The sequence below is a fragment of the Petaurus breviceps genome, unplaced genomic scaffold (genome assembly GCF_028583685.1).
Source record: "Petaurus breviceps papuanus isolate PSGF00001 unplaced genomic scaffold, PetGlider_PUasm1.0 189, whole genome shotgun sequence".
NCBI lineage: Eukaryota > Metazoa > Chordata > Mammalia > Diprotodontia > Petauridae > Petaurus > Petaurus breviceps.
The window spans coordinates 9007623-9027816 of NW_027185809.1; the positions used below are offsets into that span (position 1 = coordinate 9007623).

Below are 20194 nucleotides of genomic sequence, written 5' to 3' on the forward strand. Positions count from 1 at the left end.
TGGCAAATACTGAATCCACAAGTAATCAGCATCAACTGCAGATATAATTGTACGGCAATGTCAAATGCTGAAGAGAAGGTGAGGAGAATGAGGACTGAGCAAAGGTCATTTATATTTGTCAAATATTGGGTCATTGGTGACCTTAGAAAAAGATATTTCTCCAGAAAAGTTGAAGAGAAGCATTAGGAATGGTACAGCCTTTAAAAAGCCCATAGCAGTGAAGAGGACATAGACAATATCATAAATAGATGGGGTAGAAGGATCAAAGGAAGAATGTCTCCATGTTGGGCACACTTCAGCGTGTTTATAGAGAGATGGGAAGGAGGTATTTGAGGGAGAGATTGAAGATGCTTGACACAGAAGATGGGTTAGGGACCTGAAAGAGGCAGCACTGAGATAAAAGGTACAGGTAGAAAGATGAGCTTAAGTGAGTAGTAGGGACATTTCTTCTGTGATAAGAGGAAAAGAGGAGAGAAGGTGAGCATGCTGAAAAGATCGGAGGAATAGAGGGGGAAGCTATGTGTTTTCATAATGGATGGCCTCCATCTCATGAAAATGGGATGCTTCCAATTAAGATATAAGAGGATGAGAGAGTTGGTGGCAACAGGACAGAAGAAAAATGGGGGAATGAAATAGGGAATTGTTAAATAAGTAGAGTGGGATTTCTGAGTATCAAGAAATGTCCCACTGAGGTTATAATAAATGTGTAATTGGCAAAGCCAAATGAATTTCATGATTTTTTTCCACCAAAACTCAGTAATAGCCTTTAAGAAGGATAAGAAGTTAGGCTGTGAAAATGACCAAAGATGAGGATTTGGAAGTTGGGCACAGTGAAAAATTGGCAGGGGTTGGGAAGGAGAGCCTAGGTTAGTAGTTAACAAAGCATTAAAATTGTAGAACATCGAGTCAAAGATGGGTATCTCTGAAGTTGAAGAAACTGGGGAATTATGTGGTCAGGCTGCCAGAGAGCCCGTCAGCATGAATATTTAAGCCTCTGAGAAAAATAGCAGATTATAAATTCTCTCTTTAACTCAGAGGATTAATTATGCAAATTCCCTATTGAGTAAATTCTGTCAAGAAATCCTGAGACAGCACGGTGAAGTGGATAGAACTTAAGAGTTAAAATTAGAAACAACTGGATTCCAGTCCTCCCTCAGACACTTGATACCTGTTCAATGAGTTTCCATAACTCAATTATCGTCTTTAAAATCATATGTTAAATCCCCTTTTCGACATTAAAAGCCCTTCATAACTTGGACTTTTCCTGTCTTTCTGGCCTTTTTATACCTTATTCTTGTCTATGTACTCTGTGACCTAGTTACATTGGCATATTTGATGTTCTTGAACTAGACACTCTTTCTCCCATCTCTGTACTTTGGTCCTGACTGAATTCCATGCCTGGAATGCTCAGTCACCTTACTCTGTTAGTTTCTCTGACTGCAAGATTCAATTAAAATCCCACCTTCAATAGGAGAACTTTCCCAATCCCAGCAGCTGTTAATACCTTCCCCTTTCAGATTACTGTAATGGGAATGTAAATTTTGAAGATCTTCCCTGCCCCTAGGCTAAAGTGCACCTGGAGCCTGGGGTGGGAGGCTTGTTTTTCAGTAGATACTTCTTGATTGGCCAGTGGGTCCAAAAGGTTGTTACATTCTCTGAGCCAGGAGAAGGCTATATAAGCCCTGATGTGAGGCTTTGTTTTGGGGGCTCACTTTGAGAAGTGTTCTGTGATTTGATATGGATTCTGGGAAGCCGTTGTTCTGAGCCACCCCCCCCACCCCCGGCTTTGAAAAAACCCAGATATTGAAACCCAGATGTTGACTGGGTATGGATGTAATGGTTGGATTTGAAATCTGTCTACTAGATCTGTTTCTGTCGTGATAATTCTGTGTACTTTGAAGTTCGGGGTGCTGACCTTTTCCCCTGAACAAGGTAAATGATATATGTCTGACTGATTAAAGTAAGCTTGTTAACCCATTTTGAGTTGCTTTCCTTTAACAAAGCAGATCTAAGAACCTGTGGTGGCAGCAAATCCTGAGGATGCTTGGCGTCCTTGCTGCTTGTAATGAGAATGTAAATTTTAAAGATCTTCCCTGCCCCTAGGCTAAAGTGCACCTGAAGCCTGGGGAGGGAGGCTTGTTTTTCAGTAGATACTTCTTGATTGGCCAGTGAGTCAATAAGGTTGTTACATTCTCTGAGCCAGGAGAAGGCTATATAAGCCCTGATGTGTAGCTTTGTTTTGGGACTCACTTTGAGAAGTGTTCTGTGATTTGATCTGAATTCTGGGAAGCCGTTGTTGAGAGTCCCCCGGCTTTGAAAAACCCAGATGTTGATTGGGTATGGATGTAATGGCTGGACAGTTTGGAAAGCTGTCTACTTGATCTGTTTCTGTCTTGATAATTCTGCCTGTATACTTTGAAGTTCGGGGTGCTGACCTTTTTGCCCTGAACAAGGTAAACGATATATGGTCTGACTGATTAAAGTAAGCTTGTTAACCCATTTTGAGTTGCTTTCCTTTATCAAAGCAGATCCAAGAACCTGTGGTAGCAACAAACCCTGAGGACACCGGGGTGCTTGCCGCTACACTGCTACAATTACTTTTGTCTACTTTGTACACAACTTGTATGTACCTAGATGTTTAAGTTAGGATGTCATCTGCTTGAGGGCAAGGATTGTTTTTTTTTTTCCCCTTTCCCTTGCATTTATTATGGTACCTGTAGTATTTGTCATTCAGCTTCTTCAGTTGTGTCCAACACCTTGTGACCCCATTTGGGATTCTCTCAGCAAAGATACTGGAATGGCTTGGCATTTCCTTCTCCAGTTTATTTTACAGATGAGGAAACTGAGGCAAACAGGGTTAAGTGACTTGTGCAGGGTCATACAACTAGTAAGTGCCTGAGGCAGGATTTGAACTCTGGTCTTCCAGACTCGAGACCTGGCACTCTATCCACTGTGCCATCTAGCTGACCATATAATATAGTAATCACTTATTTAAATGCTTGTTGAGAGACTATCTTGGGAAGGGAAAGCATTAGACAGATTTAAAAAAAACTGCAACAAAAAAGATGTGTTCCAGGACACAGGTCCCCTACCTGCTTGACTACAGTATGGCACTCTGCACTCTCCCCCACTCCCCAGTTCACACATTCAGACCCCTCTGTAAGCAGTAAGCTTCTTCCTTTGCCCAGTTTCATAACTCCTCAATCCCACTCTTAGATGATAAATTTTTAAGTCATTTGTTTAGAGTAAGTATGCTAGTTATTTTGAGATTTCTATCAGACCCACTAAAATATGCTGTGGGGTTTATTCCTGTTGTTTTCTTTGAAAGAAGGTGGCAATGCTATCCATCTCCAGAGAGAGAACTGATTAACTCTGAGTATAAATTGAAACATAATTTTCTTGCTTTTTTGTTTTTTTTCTTTGGCAATATGACTAATAGAGAAATATGTTTTTCATTATTCCACATGTATAATTGATATCATTTTGCTTGCTTCCTCAGTGGATGGGAGAGGGATGGGCAAGAGGGAAAGAATTTGGAAATCAAAATTTAGAAAGAAAAGAATGTTAAAATAAATAAATAATGGTGTTGTTTTTGAAAGAAAGGGGATGATAGAAGGTACCCACTTAGATCAACTCACTCAAATTCTTATTTTGTTTGTATTTTTAATTACAAAATAGAAAGAGTAGCTTTCAAACAAATTCTCAAAGCTTCCTTAAACTTCTTGAGATTCTCATTTAGACATTCATGTTAATTATTTCAGTGCAATAATAATACTGGGATGATTTATTTAGGTAATAAATATGATAAATAATAATTCTTTGTTCATTAGTTGTTAGAAATAGGTACTTTCTGGAAGTTTTCCTGGAGAGCCTTCAGAAATTCCATTGTGTTGGCAGTGAAGGTTTCATTGCATGGCTGGTGGCATGAAAAAGGCTGTAGAATGGAAACGGAGCACAGAGTGACTGAAACTATTATGTTCAGTTTATACCGGTCAGTAAGAATCATGCTAGCCTAGGAACTGGGTGATATTTGATGTAGTAGTAGTAATAACACCAATAATAGTAATAATAACAAAATAATTTAACATTTATATAGAACCTTTAAGTTTTAAGTATTCTTTACATACGATATTTCATTAAGCCTCCTAACAATAACATAAAGTAGGTACTACAGGTACTATTAGCCCCACTTAACAAATGGGGAAACTAATCTCAGAGACTAAGCTGCCCTTGATCACTTAGCCTAGAAAGTGTCAAAGGTAGAATTTGAACATAAGTCTTCTTTTTATTCCTGAGGGGGAAAGGCAAGGTAATTGGGGTTAAGTGACTTGCCCAAGGTCACACGGTTAGTAAGTGTATCAAGTATCTGGGGCTGTATTTGAACTCAGGTCCTCCTGACTCCAGGGCCAATGCTCTATTCACTGCATCACCTCACTGTCCCTGAACACAAGTCTTCTTGACTCCAAGTCCACCAGAATTTCTACAATTGGAGATTCATTCCTTACATGATCTTCATCCTTCAGAGTACTCTAATAAAATATAAATTCCCTTGATAGGAAGTGAACACCTTAAGTTAACATTTCAACAGAGGTGAATTGATAGTTCTCTAAAAGTAAGGCCCTCCTAGAGTGGGATCCAGGCTTGTGACTATGGAGGAAAGAATGGTCATTGAAAAGAGAGATGAAACAGCACAAAACACAAGCCACACACCTCAATAATTTTGTCCAGGGCTAATTCTAACTAGGACTAATCATTTAATATCTCAATTCCTTGTTGCATTGAAAGAAGCATTAGGTAACCTTTAGAATACCAGTTAAGATTCATTAAAGATCTTATTTTATCCTCTTATGCCTCAGTCACATTTTATAACAAAGCAAAACTCTGGGAAAGCATGTCAATGTGATCTGACACTAGAAATGGTTAATCTTAGAATTGGAAGGAACCTTAGCTATCTCCTGGTTAGGGATGTGCTTGCAAATGTTTAACGACTGGTTTCCAAGGTGGGAAAAACACAGGATACACTTTTAAGTTTAATGGGCATTATCAACATTTTCAACATCTCCTTCTTAAGTCCAGACAATCAACAGACTAATAAATAAAGCTTTTATTTGCAGCCCTTTGCTAATTTTCGGGGTACAAATGCTCACATTGATAATAATACAATCAGTTCTTCACCAGTACAATCTCCAGTCAGTTAGGGCTGGTTCTAGCATTTTCCTGTATCATTTTACAGATGAGGAAACTGGGACCCAGGGAAATTATATAACTTGACCACATCACAAAGGTAGTGAGTAGGAGAACCAGAATAGGAACAGAGGTCCTCTGAATCCAAATTCAGCCCACTTTGCACTGTTCCTAATCAGCTGACCAGGAAGTACCCTGTCTAGTCCTCCAGTCTCTTCTTCACATACACACAAGAAGCTTTAGGCAATTAACAGTGTGTTTTCTGATCAGCATGCTCTCACTTCTCCATTATACTCTTCTAGAAAGATCAATGCCATGCATGCCTGCACTACTTACCACCTTAGAAGTTAGATAGAGGATGCTATGTTTTCTCCTCTCTTCCCCTCAGCATCAGTCACTCATGTCAGCAGTGACAGCTAAGATTCTTTTAGTCATATATAATTTAAGACCAGAAAATTTCTCAGGTAGACATAATGTGGTATGGTATGGTACAGAACTCAATTGAGTCAGAAAGAATAGGGTTTATCACAAGCCACAAGGACATAAACAAGTCATATAATTGTTTCTGGATCTTAGTCTTCTCATCTATAAAATAAAGAGGTTGGATCAGATGACCTCTGAAGTCTCTTTCAGCTGTAAATCTACAATCTATGATTCTGAACCTCAGGTTGTCATCTGAAAAGTAGAGGTGAATATGCCTGTAGTACCTAGCTCATATAGTTGTCAGAAAGATCAAACTGGATCATAAATGTAAAGCACCTTATAAGCTTTAAAACATTGTAATATCAATAGATTCCTACTGAAAGAATCTGTTAATTGGTATGAAATGTGCTTCAGAAGAAAAGTGCTTCTGAAAGCCATTTGTTGATAATATAACTAAAGTGGGATAATTAGAATAGACATTTCTCCTGGGGCACACCTTTAGAATACTCTTGGTAATTCTCTGACTGTTTCCTCTAATAAGTTAGGGGAAGTTGACATTCATATTCAAGATTTGCAGTCTTTAGACCTGGGATATTACTTTTGAACTTGTCTGAATCACTATAATAGAATAATTTCCTTTGTCTCTCAGTACCACTAGAATTTGTTGACCCACAGAACTGGGAGTCCATGTGAGTGACTGTAAGTTTTAGAAGTAATTCTGTAAACCTAGATTTCTTTTCCTTATATCAACATTTCACTTGCTTTTGATTTTCCTGCATTTGAGAAATCTGCTGGTTTACTTCTTTTTATTTATAACTTCTGTCCTCAAAGTTAATATTGATTATTGATAATACTGACTAGCAGTACACATCTATGGAACAATTTAGCATTAAGATTTGTTTGTTTTGGGGTCTAGACTCTCTAAACTTTAGCTGACAATGATAGTGACACTGGACTGGTACATTTCCCTGTAGCAGAGAGGAGGGAATTGGCCACATAGACTGTGATAGTATTTAAATTGTTATTTTTAGAACTGATGCTACTGCTAGCCAGTCAATAAGACATTTATTAAATGTTTACTATGTGATAGATACTGTGCTAAGCTAATGAGTGAAAAGAAAGACCACACTTCAAGGGTAAAACCTTGACCTGATATTTTTGGGGACACATGAGCAGTATTATGTAATGAGACTTGGATCTAAGCACTGGATTTGGTCCTAGCATACAATTCTGATCAGAAACTTATTAGCTATGGGATTCTAGGCACATCATTTTCAGAGCCTCTGCTTTTTCCTCTATGCAATGGGTATTATATTACCAAAACTACCTCATAGGATTACTACTTAGAAAGTGTTTTGCATATCTTAAAGTAACTTATAAACATGAGTTCGTTTGGGATACAGAAATTGTTAGAGCTCTTTAGACAATAATAAGCCACCAAAACTAACTTCATTATTGTGACCAGAAAATGTTATCTGTAATTCAAAGTCACATAAAATCACAAACAACAGTTTATAAAAGGAAGAAAAAAAAAAGAAACTTACTTTACAATTGAGGCTCCTCAGCTGACCAACATATCTCTGCACTTTAAAGATGGTTCGATTATAACCTGATTTCAGTTTCTGGGACATCTTTGTCAGGCCATACTGAAAGCATGATGTGCTACAGTTGTTCTGTTAAAATATTATGTTATATTGTAGTTTATGATATGATATGATATGATATGATATGATATTGTCTTGTTTAACCAAAGGGACAAAATTTTATCAGCACTTCAGGCAGAATTTTAATAATAAAGTTATTATTAATAATAATGCAATATATATAATGTAGGAATTTGCCATATTAAGATTTAATAATAATTATTATTAATAAAATTTAATTATAGATCTAAATAGATATTTAGATCCATTGTTATTTTCCCATATTAATACCTCATTAGAAAAAAAATCTCAGTATTGTACTTCAGGAAGAATAAGGGCACCTGGTGACAACCAGGGTCTGAGCTTCCTCTTTATCAGTTTCTTATATGTTTTTAGCTCTTGGAAACACAGGATTTAGAGCTCAACAGAACTTTAGATATCATCTAGTATATTTCCTTCTTTTTATAAATGAGAAAGCGATGCTTTAAGATTCATCTTGACACAGAAGTAGTACGTACTTAAACCTAGGCCTTCCGCAACTCAACCTAATGTTCTTTCTACTAAAATAAAGCTGCCTCACTACATATGAAATGTATTTAAAAAGAAAGAAAGAAATCTCTGTGCCTTAACCTAAGTGTTTGACTATTTTTAAAAATCAATGAATACTAAGTTCGGGGATAGAAGTTACAAATATACATTATGTTGTTTTTCAGTCCTATCCAACTATTGGTGAAGCCATTTGGGGTTTTCTTGGCAAATATACTGGAGGGGTTTGACATTTCTTTTTCCAGCTCATTTTACAGATGAGGAAAATGAGGCAAACAGGGTTTAGGTGACTTGCCCAGGGTCACACAATTAGTGTCTGAGGCCAGATTTGAACTTGTGAAGATGAGTCTTCCTGATTCTAAGCCCATTGCTCTATCTATTAATAGCACCACCTAACTATCCCAAATATGTGTTGTGGTTTCTTCTAAGTAAATAAGAGGTAGTATGAGCTAATGGAAAGGACACTGGAGGACATGAATTCAAATACTGCCCCAGGTCCTGACTCCATTTGTGACTTAGAGGCAAGACATTTCACCTCTTTTTTTTCTTTCTTTTTTTCTTTTTTAGCAATTGGGGTTAAGTAACTTGCTCAGGGTTACACAGCCAGTTATTTCTGGGTGTGGTGCTAAGTATCTGAGCCTGGATTTGATCTCCATGTCACCCCGACACTGGAGCCAGTGCTCTTACTCGCAGAGCCACCTGGCCGCCCCCATTTCACCTCTTAAGATCTCAATTACTTCATCTATAAAATGAGAGAACAGGACTAGATGACTTTTAGTATTCATTTGAGCTCTAAATTTCTGATCCTAAGTGCATTTGTCCTCTTTACTTTTAAAGTAGCATTCTTGGAATTATTGGGGAAAGAATTTTAGGATTATTGTGGAAGTAGGAAAGCTGGTCAGGGTAGGCACCCTAAATTCTCTGACAATTCCCTCCGGATTTAAAATGGAGGAAAAAAAATGAATGCTTTCTGATTTCAGCTCTATCCATGCCACTTTTCTTCCCTTGATCCACTATGAGTTTTTGGTAGGGAGGGAACAAGAAAAAAGAGAGAAACGAATGGACAAACAATTAGGTGAGAGTGACAGCAAGATGTAGGCAATTGGAAATATTGTAAACCCACTCAGAAGTCGAGAGTAGGATTAAAATTGCCAAATTATAACTTTTACTTCTCCCTAACTTCTAATGGCAAACACTATATTGTCAGCAATGGAAAATTTATAGCCATGAAATAGATTTAAAATGGTTTTGCAGAAATCCAGACTCCCCTGGCAGTTTATGTTAGGCAAGAGGTAGAATATTGACTATTTCCATTACACTAGGAGGAAGTGAGTAATGTGGTAAAGAAAAAAAAAATACTCCCTATGCACTGGATCATTGGCTTTTTTCTCTCATTCACACTTTAAGATTTTATTTGAATGGTAAATACTGCCACTAATCTTGAAATAAACTGTTTACTTTTAATCTCTTAAATTTTATGAGGCTGGCTACAAATAAAGACTTCATTCTTATGTTGTATCCAGAATCATATGGTTTGTAGTTGACATAGACCTTAGAAAACCATTTAGTCTAACCACCCTAGACTTTACAAAAGAAGAAACTGAGACCAAAAGTGGCTAAGTGAGTTTCCCATGTTTTCCTGGCTAGGGGCAGAAATGGAATTTTTAACTAGATCTTTTGGTACTAAGCTTTTTCGCTATGTTCATCTCATGAGTTCTGAATTTTGACAAGAAACATAACAATGAGATAGTCTTTGTAAATTGCTTTGCAGACCTTGAAGCAATATAAATGTAGCTGTCACTATCATCATCACAATTATTTAGTAACATTGTCCAATTAAATTTTTAGTTGAATGCAATTAAAAAAAAGAATAATATTTGAAAATAAGAAAGCATAGTCCATAGTGTTTTCTTTTACTTTTCGTACAGAAGAGATAGGAAGTTGTACTTACAGAAGATACAGGAAGACATAAACAGTCAGTCACCTGCAAAAGAGATATTTAAACATCAGATTCTGTTAAGTGATATTTGGCAATAAAAAATTTCAATGGGGCTTAAAAATTCTGATCCATTCACTTACATTGGCATTGCAATTACATGTCGCAGCAGTCTCTTTCTAAATTAGTAAAAACATACATACACACACCAAGAAAAGAAAGTCATGTTGAATTCAGAGTCTTTTTTAGTTTCAAGTTGTTCATGAAAAACACCAGCCCTCCTGAACATACCTCCAAATGGTCAATAAGATTCTGGGTAACCTCAGTTGGTTCTGGACTTGAGCAGAGATTCCCACTTGGACTTGAGATTCTGAGTAACCTTGGTTGGTTCTGGACTTGAGTTCCACTCACTGACAACAGAAAGATGGAAAGGAAAAGCCCGTGGAAGAACATCTTTGATTCTTCAATGCATAACTAAGTTTGCAGGCTCTCCTTTTAAATTGTGTCTTCTATAAATTCCCTTTCAATCATGGAAAACCCCTGACATCAAATTAACACCACTTTTTCTATGTAAGTTTAGACCATCTTTTTTTTTTTTAAGAAAAAATCCAATTGACTCACTGAAAAAAGTGTAATCAATTCAGTGCCAGGAAATTTCAATCCTCAGAAAAGATGACTTGAAAAGGTTAAGTTATAAGATGCAGCGGGAAAAGTTAAAGATCTTATACTTCTAACTTTTGTTTTCAAGACAGGATTCTAATTGTGAGAATGCTGGTGTTTTCCGAAAAGCTCTATATGTATTTTCCCTTTTATCATTATTTTACATTATACTGAGAATGTTACTCAGTCTTAGGTTCTAATAATAAGATTTTTTTTTCTGACTGTAGACAGAGATGGGGGTGTTGGAGAGAGGATGAGTGAGATCATAGGGTAATTTCTTTTTTGCATTTTAAGAATTACTATTGAAATAAACATATTTCATTCATAAATCTCAGAAGTAATTTTTATTACTGGACCACATTTTGCTACTGTCCAAAATGCTTAGTACCCACTTGCAGATGATCTTGTGCCGGGAAAAGCTGCAGAGCAAATTTGAATGAAAGATTCATTCTGAATCTCTTCAGCAGACTACTTAGTATTTATACAACCTCTATACTTTAGACAACATTAGATACATTTCAAAACCAAATTCAATGATTGACTTGGAATGGACATAGGTATGATCTCATCCTTTTGCTGGGAGTTCAAAAGCATTCTGCTGCCTTTCATTCAAGCCCACAACCTTGAAGCCATTTTTCACTCTTCTCCCTGCCTCAATACACATATCCTATCAGCTGTCAGTCGCTGATGATCCTCCCACCATAACAGCTCTCATATACATCCCATTTTCCCTCCCTCACATCTTCTCCCTAATTTAGAGCTCCATAACGTCTCCCTTGGACTCTTACAACAGCCTCCTAATATGTTATCTTGCCTCCTCTCTTATCTTCCCAATCAATCCTCTGCACAGCAGTCAAATTGATTGCCCCCCAATATAGCTCCGCCCATGTCATGATACCTTGAATGTCTCCCTATTGTCTGTTTCTAGGATAGAGTACAAAATCCTAGCCTGGCTCTCTAGAGCTCCCCCAAAATCAGAATAGCACTGACTTTTCTAGTTTTATGTCATATCATTCACCTTTACACACTCTTCATCCCAATCAGGTCGAGGTGATCACTCTTCCCTGCTGTACATGACAGTCCATTTTCTACCTCTGAACTTTAGCAAATGTGATTCCTCATTTCTGGAAAGCAGTCCTTCCTCAACACAACTTTATGGAAACCCTCTTTAAAACACGGCTGAAAAGTCAATTCCTATACAAAGCCACTCCTGATTTCCCTGCTTATTACTTCTCTCTCCAGCTTTTAAAATTTTTAACAACTTTACACAATTCAATAACTTACCCACTTCTGTATATGCTGGATCCTGTCTATAAAGTGAAAACAAGCTCTTAAAGGACAAGGATTGCCCATTTTTGTCTTTTTGCCATTCTTTGTATCTCTAAACCTCATCATGATGCCTAGTACACAATTAATGTGTATTGACTAATTCAGTGATGAACTATATATATATATATATATATATATATATATATATATATTACACACACACACACACATATATATATAATCCAGTAATTCACTATATATTGTGTTTTTCCAGCTGAAAAAATGTAAACCTTATGTACTTCCTCCTCTTCTCCAATCCCACTTTAAACACTGACTACACTTTTTCTTCTCAGTGTTTGCATAATATAGTAATAAGTCAGGCAGCGAATACATATTTATTAAGTTCTACTATGTGTCAGGTACTGTGCTAAGTGCTAGAGATACAAAGAAAAGTGAAAGATGGTTCCTGCTTACAAGGAGCTGACCATCTCTGTGCAATAAGAAATTAATGCAGAGTTTAAAGGTACTTATTCAATCCAATTTAGCATGTATCAATTGTCTTTTCTATATAATGAATTTCCTTAGACACCTAGTAATGCAAAAATTAAGAAGAAATGATAATGGTCATAAAATATTATAGCTTAAAATAGGTAAATATAGCAAACATTTGATGTAAATCAACCTTATGTAAACTCCTCTTGGAAGATAATAGCATCAAGCTGAGATGGATGGAAGAGATGCCATCAACAAAAACAGATAGATATGCTATATGCTAAATATAAATATTATGTATATATTTATAAATATATTTATTTATAGAAATATATTTATAAATATATATGCTAAATATAAATAGATAAATTTTGTGAGTTAGATAGTTCAAAGGCAAAATACTTTGTGAATTCTGAGGATAAGGTCATTAACCAACTTTGTGTATTATGTTTCCTAAAGGATGCAGGTTCTGAGTAAAGATTTAAAGGATGGATTGGAATTCAGCAGGAAGAGAGCAAGAGTTAGGGAATTTCAGTCATTGAGAAGAGTAGACTCAGTCATGTTTAGGAGATATTTTGACTGGAATATAGAGATTGTCAAAGGGAGTAATATGAAATTGGACTAGTGTCAACACTGTAGTGATTCTGTTTCTGGAAGGACACGGGACAGAAAAGGGGACTTCTCCTTGCCATTTTAAGAACTATAGGTCCCAGGTAGAAATTTACCTTGGAATAGAAAGGAGTCCAAAGGAAGAGTGGAGTCACCCAACAGAGAATGATAGAAAGCAATGTGAAAAAATAACCAGAAAACACTGACAGCTTTGGGGTGTCAGAGGTGTGAGTTGTCTAAGGCATGTGTCGTCTCTGGCCACACATGTTACCTACGTCTATACACTATACATAGCCTAGGGACCTCAGGGTTCTGACACTGCAGAGCTACTGATATCCTGTGGTGAGAGTATCATGCTAATATCTACTGGTTTTTCTTGCAGACTACACCAAGTTATTGCTGCTCGCTGCTGCTCTCTGCTGGTTTGCAGATTAAAAAAACAAAAACAAAAACAAAAAACATCATTTTCCCCCATGGGAAAGAATTTTCTGGACTCTAGTTTATAGCTATCTTCTGTCTTGTGGGGATAGAAACCAACCAGCTTGCTAGAAAAGCCTTTGAACATTTTAAAATCTATTTGTGAACTTCTTTGATTCTATGTGAACTACCATTTTGTTCCATATTTAACTGAGTGTGAGAAAATTCCTTTCCAGTATTCACTCCTATGATGCCAATAATAATCATGGATTATGCAAATCACTCTTCCAGAGGCTGCAGATAGAAAGATTGGTGTGGGGGGAGAGGGGAAGGAGGACAGGACAAACAAACAATTCTTTGTTCTATATTACTACTCATAAAAATTCACCACTGTCTACAATTGGGTGATAGCCTTTGTGGAGGGCCCTGAATGCCCATGTAAGCAATATAAACTTTACTTTGTAGAAAAATGGGGAGAAACTGAAGATTTTTCACGAGTGGAGTGTTATAACCAATTATATTGTTACAAAAAAGTATTCTTGCAGGATATAGGGTATGGCTTGGAGGAAGGAAAGAAAAGAAAGAAGAATGCTTGTCTGTTGAAATAGTTTAATGGTAAAGCATAGGTCTGTTCCAAATGGTGGGACAGCTAGGGGGCACAGTGGATGGAGTACTGGTCCTGGAGTCAGGGAGACCTTAGTTCAAATTTGACCTCAGATACTTATTATCTGTGTCACCCTGGGCAAGTCATTTAAACCTCTTTGCCTCAGTTTCCACATCTGTAAAATGAACTAGAGAAAGAAATGGCAAATCATCCCAGTTATTTTTGCCAAGAAAACCCCCAAAAGGAATCCTAAAGAGTTGGACACAACTGAACAACCACAATAAGATTACTAGGTAGTGACTGTGGCAATAAAAAGTAGAAAGGGGAGAGAAAAATCATTGCTCCTAATTTTCCAGATTTCATCCCTAAATTACAGTCATCATTTGCCACGTCCACTCCTATTCATGTGCTGCTGTGTGGCACTGAGGGAAGTCTTATAATTATTTACTGGGTTTGTTACAAAATTCTTTATTTTGGATATCCCATGTTATCTTAAACTCAGCATATCCAGAAGAACTGATTTCCTTTCCTCCCTATACTCTTCTTCTAGACTTCCCTATTACTGTCCAGAGAACCACCCTTTACATAGTCACCCAAGTCTTGGTAAGAGCCTCAATTTCCCTGTTTTCATTGACTTCTATGTATTACATCTGTTGTCAAGATATCTATATCTACATCTAGATAGATAGATAGATAGATATCCTTCTCTCCACTTACACACCTACAACCACAATACAGGTCCTTAACACCTCATGCCTAGACTAGTTCAGTAGCCTTTTTTTATTGATCTTTCTGCCTCAAGTCTCTCCCTACTCCAGTCCATCTTCCATATATCTGCCAAGGTAATTAGATCTAACTATATCACACACACACACACACACACACATATACACACACACATGCATGCACACACACACAGAGTCAATCAACTCTAGTGGCTCCATAATACCTTTAGATATAAAATCTTCTGGTTAGTATCTAACGTTCTTTAGAACACAGCCCATCAGTAGGACCACATTCAAAGCCCTTCCAGGTTGAATGTATCAAACAGGACTACTGCCTCATTGGCCTAGTCTTCAAGCACCCAAAATCACCTCCATGTGAATGAGACAGTAGAGGGGAACTTTATTGGACATATATGAGACATACTTGGGTTTTTTAAAAAATGTTATTCAAAATGAATTAAAATCAGTTTTTTTGGGGGGAGAGATTCAATTTCACAATTTTGTGGTAACTCCTGAAGACCTGAAAATCTTTACCACCAGAGTACTTACTTGGCACCATAAAATGGATCAACTCAGAAATGGATATGGTTTTATCCTATAATAAAATAAGATAATGATTTACTACGTCTGCACACTGAGACCTTTCCATTTGACTTGTATCTGAAAGCTCTTCTAGGAATATTCTTCCCTCTTGAAAGGAGATGCTGTCTTGGTTTTCTATTTATTTCTCAGCACTTAGAACAGTGTGTTCCCCATAGCAATGATTATTCATTCATTTCAAGCCTAGAATTATTGAATAACTGGTATAGAAGCCATACGCAGAAACTGAATGGCAGCTTTCCTAGATGGAGAATGACCCTACATGTCACATATATGAATGTGTATATATAAATACACACCTATATAATCTTAATTATAGAATATTGTGAGAATCAAATTGGTTTTAAATTACTTTTGTATCCATTGTGGACAAAACAATTAATACCAATATAATTCTCAGTGAAATCAGGAATTACAGAGCAGGCATGATAGAACAAATTAGCCTTTTTGGATCCACCAGTTATTAGAATTCGCTTCCTCTCCAAATTGCTTTATACTACATTGTATTATCTCAGTTGTATATTTGTTGTATCCCCCAGAAAAATGCAAGCTTCCCGAAGACAGAGTATATTTCATTTTGGTCTTCATGTTTCTAGTCAATCATTTAATATATATTAAGCACCAGCTATGTATCAGGTATTATACTAAGCACTGAAGGTATAAACAAAGTATAACTACTATCCCAAAATCCATTGTATGGGATCTCTCCTCATTGACAGAGATAAAGGCCCTTCCCTGGGTGAGGGCCAGGACAGAGCTGGAAAGAATGGGAAATCTCTAGTCTTCTTCAGGATTCTTTTGGTCTTTTCAAATACGGAGTCACTTAGGGTGACTGTTGGCTTCCAACTTCTAAGAGAGATGATGGAGGAAGCCAACCCTACTCCAGATTGCTGAAGGAAAAGACTCTGGGAAGATATGAGAGGAATGGGCAGTTGCCATCATACCCCTATCCCCAGCTTGCTACTGTAACAACTTCAGGGAACTTCTCCTTGGGTGAGATTTCAACCCTTTTGGTTGAGCTAAATTACCTCACTCCCAATGGGAGAACTTCTTCATTTTGTATTATCTGACATATATTCTCACATGTATACTTTCTCTGATTTATTTTACTATTGAATTGGATAAATGAATTTCTTGGCTAATTGCTATGTTTCTTGTGGAACCAGTGTTTGATGGGAAGGGATGGGTTGTTGTCCTTCATTCACAAAGAGGACCAAAATGATATCACTATGTTGGGGTCAAGGGGCAGTGTGTCCAACTGCAGCTAATCACAGCAGTATGAGCTCAGGACATTCTACTGCAGGCTGTAGACAGATAGTTCATATGAATATATGAAGTGGATTTTTCCGAAATGTGCACATTTCATGTTTATTTTGAGCTTTTACAATTCTGCTTTGCTCATAGAGCACAGCACTTTCTTTGATGTGGGCACACCATGCTGGGCGGTCCTGTGCCAGTGTCTCCCATGTCACACCATCAGTTTCCAAAGTTCTTCAGAAAGAACTTGAGAGTGTCCTTGCATCACTTCTTATGACCCCCATATGTACACTTTGCTTGTGTGAGTTCTTCATAAAATAGTCTTTTATTTAGGCAAGTGTATGTTTGGCATTTGAACAATGTGGCCAGGGCATCGAAGCTGCACTCTCTACAGTAGAGTATGAATATTTGGCAGGTCAGCTTGAGAAAAGACCTCAGTGTTCAGAACCTTATCTTGTCAGATGATCTTCAGAATCTTCCTAAGACAATTCAAATGGAAGCAATTCTGTTTCCTGGTGTGTCCCTGGCATACTGTCCAGGTTTCACAGGCATACAACAAAGAGGTCAGTATAATTGCTCTGTGGACCTTCAGTTTGGTAAGCCACTTTATGCATCTTCTCTCTCACATGGTTTTGTTCTCAGATGATAGTTCACTCAATGCAGCTTCTGAAGTCGAGATGCAACAAAGTGTCGATCATTTCTCGACTGCTTGTGCTAATTTGGGCCTAACAATTTACACCAAGAAAACAGAGGTTCTTCACCAGCCAGTACCACACGATCTATACGTGGAACCATCGGTTATAGCAAATGGAAAAATTTTGAATACTTACCTTAGCAGTATACTTTCCAGGGATGTGCACACATAAATGATTAGCATTGTCAGAGTCATTCATTGCCAGAGATATCTCAGTGTTTGAGAAGCTCTGAGGGAAAGAAGTGAAGAGATATATTTGGAGACCTCCTTCCCTATTCCCACTCCCATCCTCATACTGAAACAGTGATCAGGAGTTAGCTTGAACCTGAAACTCACATCCCTTATTCTCATCATATTTAAGCAAGTAGATCAGCATAGTTTTAGCCTTGGGCCCTTTTTCTTTTAGGAGAACAGAGTGGTAGTTTCTTCCCCTGTTATCCTGCTTCTCCTTTTGGTAGGAATAAGTCTCCCCTTGAGGAGAATTGGGGGATAAGGGACTGGTATTTCACAGATAACACATGGGAGGCACGGGAGTTCTCATTCTCCAGCCTTTAACAGGTTCACTCTTGATCTGGTCAGACAGGCAGACAGCTACAGAAGGGTTAATAATCAACTTTATTATAGTCTAGGCTTCTTAGAGGGTTGTTGGAGAACCAGCTCCTACTGCATTCCCTAATCATCCTTCTTGCAGGGGCTGTCCGGAAGCGGGGGCAGGGGGCAACTACTCCTACATCTTGATGGAGTTAATCAAGACAGGCACAGCTTATACACTCCCCTAAATCCTCTCAAGTCTCAAAGGCGGACAGTTGAGGCACACAGATTCTCCTATGAATTTCTCATGGTTTTTTCCCCACTCACTGAGCAGTGCCTACCTGCTTTATAAGGCAACAGACAAGGAAGGCATCTTGCCAACATTAAGCTCACAGGTTAACTTCAGTAGTATCATCATTCTGTGCAAGTGTAGTAAATATTACATTATTTCTTACCTTATCTAACAGCACAGTCTCAGTAGGACTGTTTGTCACTACAATTCTGGGAACTACTCTTTAGAATCTTTGGGGCTATTCTGGGAGTTATTATCAAACACCTGGAAACTAGACATTCCCATGGCCATGGATCCCAAGAAACTAACTCTAAGAAGGATAACAAAATTCTCCTTACCTATAATGGGAAATGTTTATTCTGGCTCCCTTCAAAGCACACAAAGATAGCCCCTTGTCACATGTAGGCAAATAGTCCTCACTACACATGGGACCTCACAATAAAAGGTAAAAGCCAATCTTTGCCCTCAAGGAGTTAATAGTCTAATAGTGGAGACAACATGCAGACGACTATCTACAAACAAAATAGCAATATATAGACAGTTTTGAGATAATCCCCAGATGTAAGGCACTAGAATTAAGAAGAATTGGGAAAGGCTTCTTTCAGAAGGTGGGTTTTTATCTGAGACTTGGAAGCCAGGAGATGAGAAAGAAAAAGACTACAGGAATGTGGGACAGTCAATGAAAATGTTTGGAATTGGGAGATAAATTGTTTCATTCAAGGAACAGCAAGGAGAGTGTCACTGGATCACAGAGTACATGGAAAGGAGTAAGCATAAGAAAACTGGTAAGGTTGGAGGAGACTATATTTTGTGAAGGGCTTTGAAAGCCACACAGAATTTTGTATTTGATCCTGGGGGTAGTAGGGAGCCACTGGGATTTATTGAGTAGGGAAGGGTGGGCTTTGGGAAGATCACTTCGACAGTATCCAGCATAGTACCTCACACATAATCAGAACTTTAAAATATTTCTTTAATCAAATTTGTTGAGATAGAACTCAATAGATAACAGTAAATAATTAATCTAACATTGTCCAACAAAGAAATAGAAAATTACTGGGGAAGAAGAATAAGAAAAGTTATTTAGCATTACCATTACTAGTAACCAGTGTTTTGGCTGGTTCTCATTACTCATTTCTGGGTTTTGGCCTGTTTTTTTTTTTAAGTGGAATTTTGCTTTCAATGATATAGAAAAGTCCTATGAGGAAACTCCTTCTAACAATGCAGATCAATATCTCCTCTGAAGTTTAGAGTCAGAGGGTGGTCTGGGACACTGAGAGATTAAATAACTTCATAGGTCACAGGGTTGGAACAAAGGTCTTTCCTACTCTAAGCCCAGTTTTCTAGACACTCTGCCAGTTACTGAAAGTAAATAATTTAAAAACTAAATTATATGAAATTTTTCACTACCTTCCCCACCCACTGAATTGTAGAAAACTAAGAATATCAAGTTCAGCAAAGCATTTGAAAGGCAGATGCTTATCTAAACTGAGCCACAGAAATTTTTGAGGTTTAGTTTCTAGGATTTTATTTTAGAATGTAAATGTGAATATGCAAAATAATCTCTCCAGAGAAAATTTGTAAAGCTTCTAAATTACTCACTGGTTTTAAATACCCAAAGGATTTATGAGGAAACCTCTTATCAAGGTCTAACCATCCTGGGGAAGTTGGCATCTAACATGATAACCAAGTCATTGGATGAGATGAGACATTTTACAAACCATGAGTGACAAAAGACAATTCTGACCTATTTCTGAAGATAAAGAAACTAGATGGCTTTGTTTGAATAATGAAAGGTATTTCCTTGAGAATAAAATAAAATAATTATTCTAAGAAGTCAAAATAACCAAAGAATATGAAGTTCCAAGGAAAACCCACTCTTTTATGTTAAATTTTAAATATAATATGAATAATCAGTAAATGAATTCTCAAGTAAAACAACTTTATTGTTGCCTTCTACATCAAGGAAGTTTTTCTAGACTTGTTTTCCGACAAGTTTGTAGAGACACAATATCCCCAGAATTTCTCACATTTCAGGTTCTGGTGTCTGCTCAGTTCAAGTTTTCAAAATGCTGTTCTGCCTATATACTCCCAGGTAATGCGGCTAAAGGCTTATTTTAGGCCCAGGAAATCGATACTTCCTACATAATATCTGACTTAAGTCAGCCAGGTCACTATCCTACAATTCAACATTTATTAAGCACATAGATTAAGAACTCTTCATATGTGTGTGTGTATGTGTGTGTGCCTAGTGAAACCATGGACTTCTTCTTGGCATAATGTAAAATACATAAAATAAATGCACATTATTACAA

At 37.3% G+C, this 20194-nt stretch overlaps 2 protein-coding genes across 2 annotated transcripts in view; one reads left to right on the forward strand and one right to left on the reverse strand.

Annotated features, from left to right (window-relative positions):
- SLC25A48 (solute carrier family 25 member 48) overlaps positions 1 to 20194 on the forward strand; it is a 121500-nt gene that overhangs the window by 97439 nt on the left and 3867 nt on the right. The gene's annotated exons all lie outside the window — the stretch shown is intronic.
- On the reverse strand, positions 3658 to 11276 carry IL9 (interleukin 9). The gene is given in 5 exon segments (XM_069091722.1): positions 3658 to 3934; positions 7152 to 7280; positions 9748 to 9780; positions 10024 to 10069; positions 10208 to 11276. Coding segments are annotated over 5 exon segments (372 nt in total). The 5' UTR covers positions 10264 to 11276; the 3' UTR covers positions 3658 to 3826.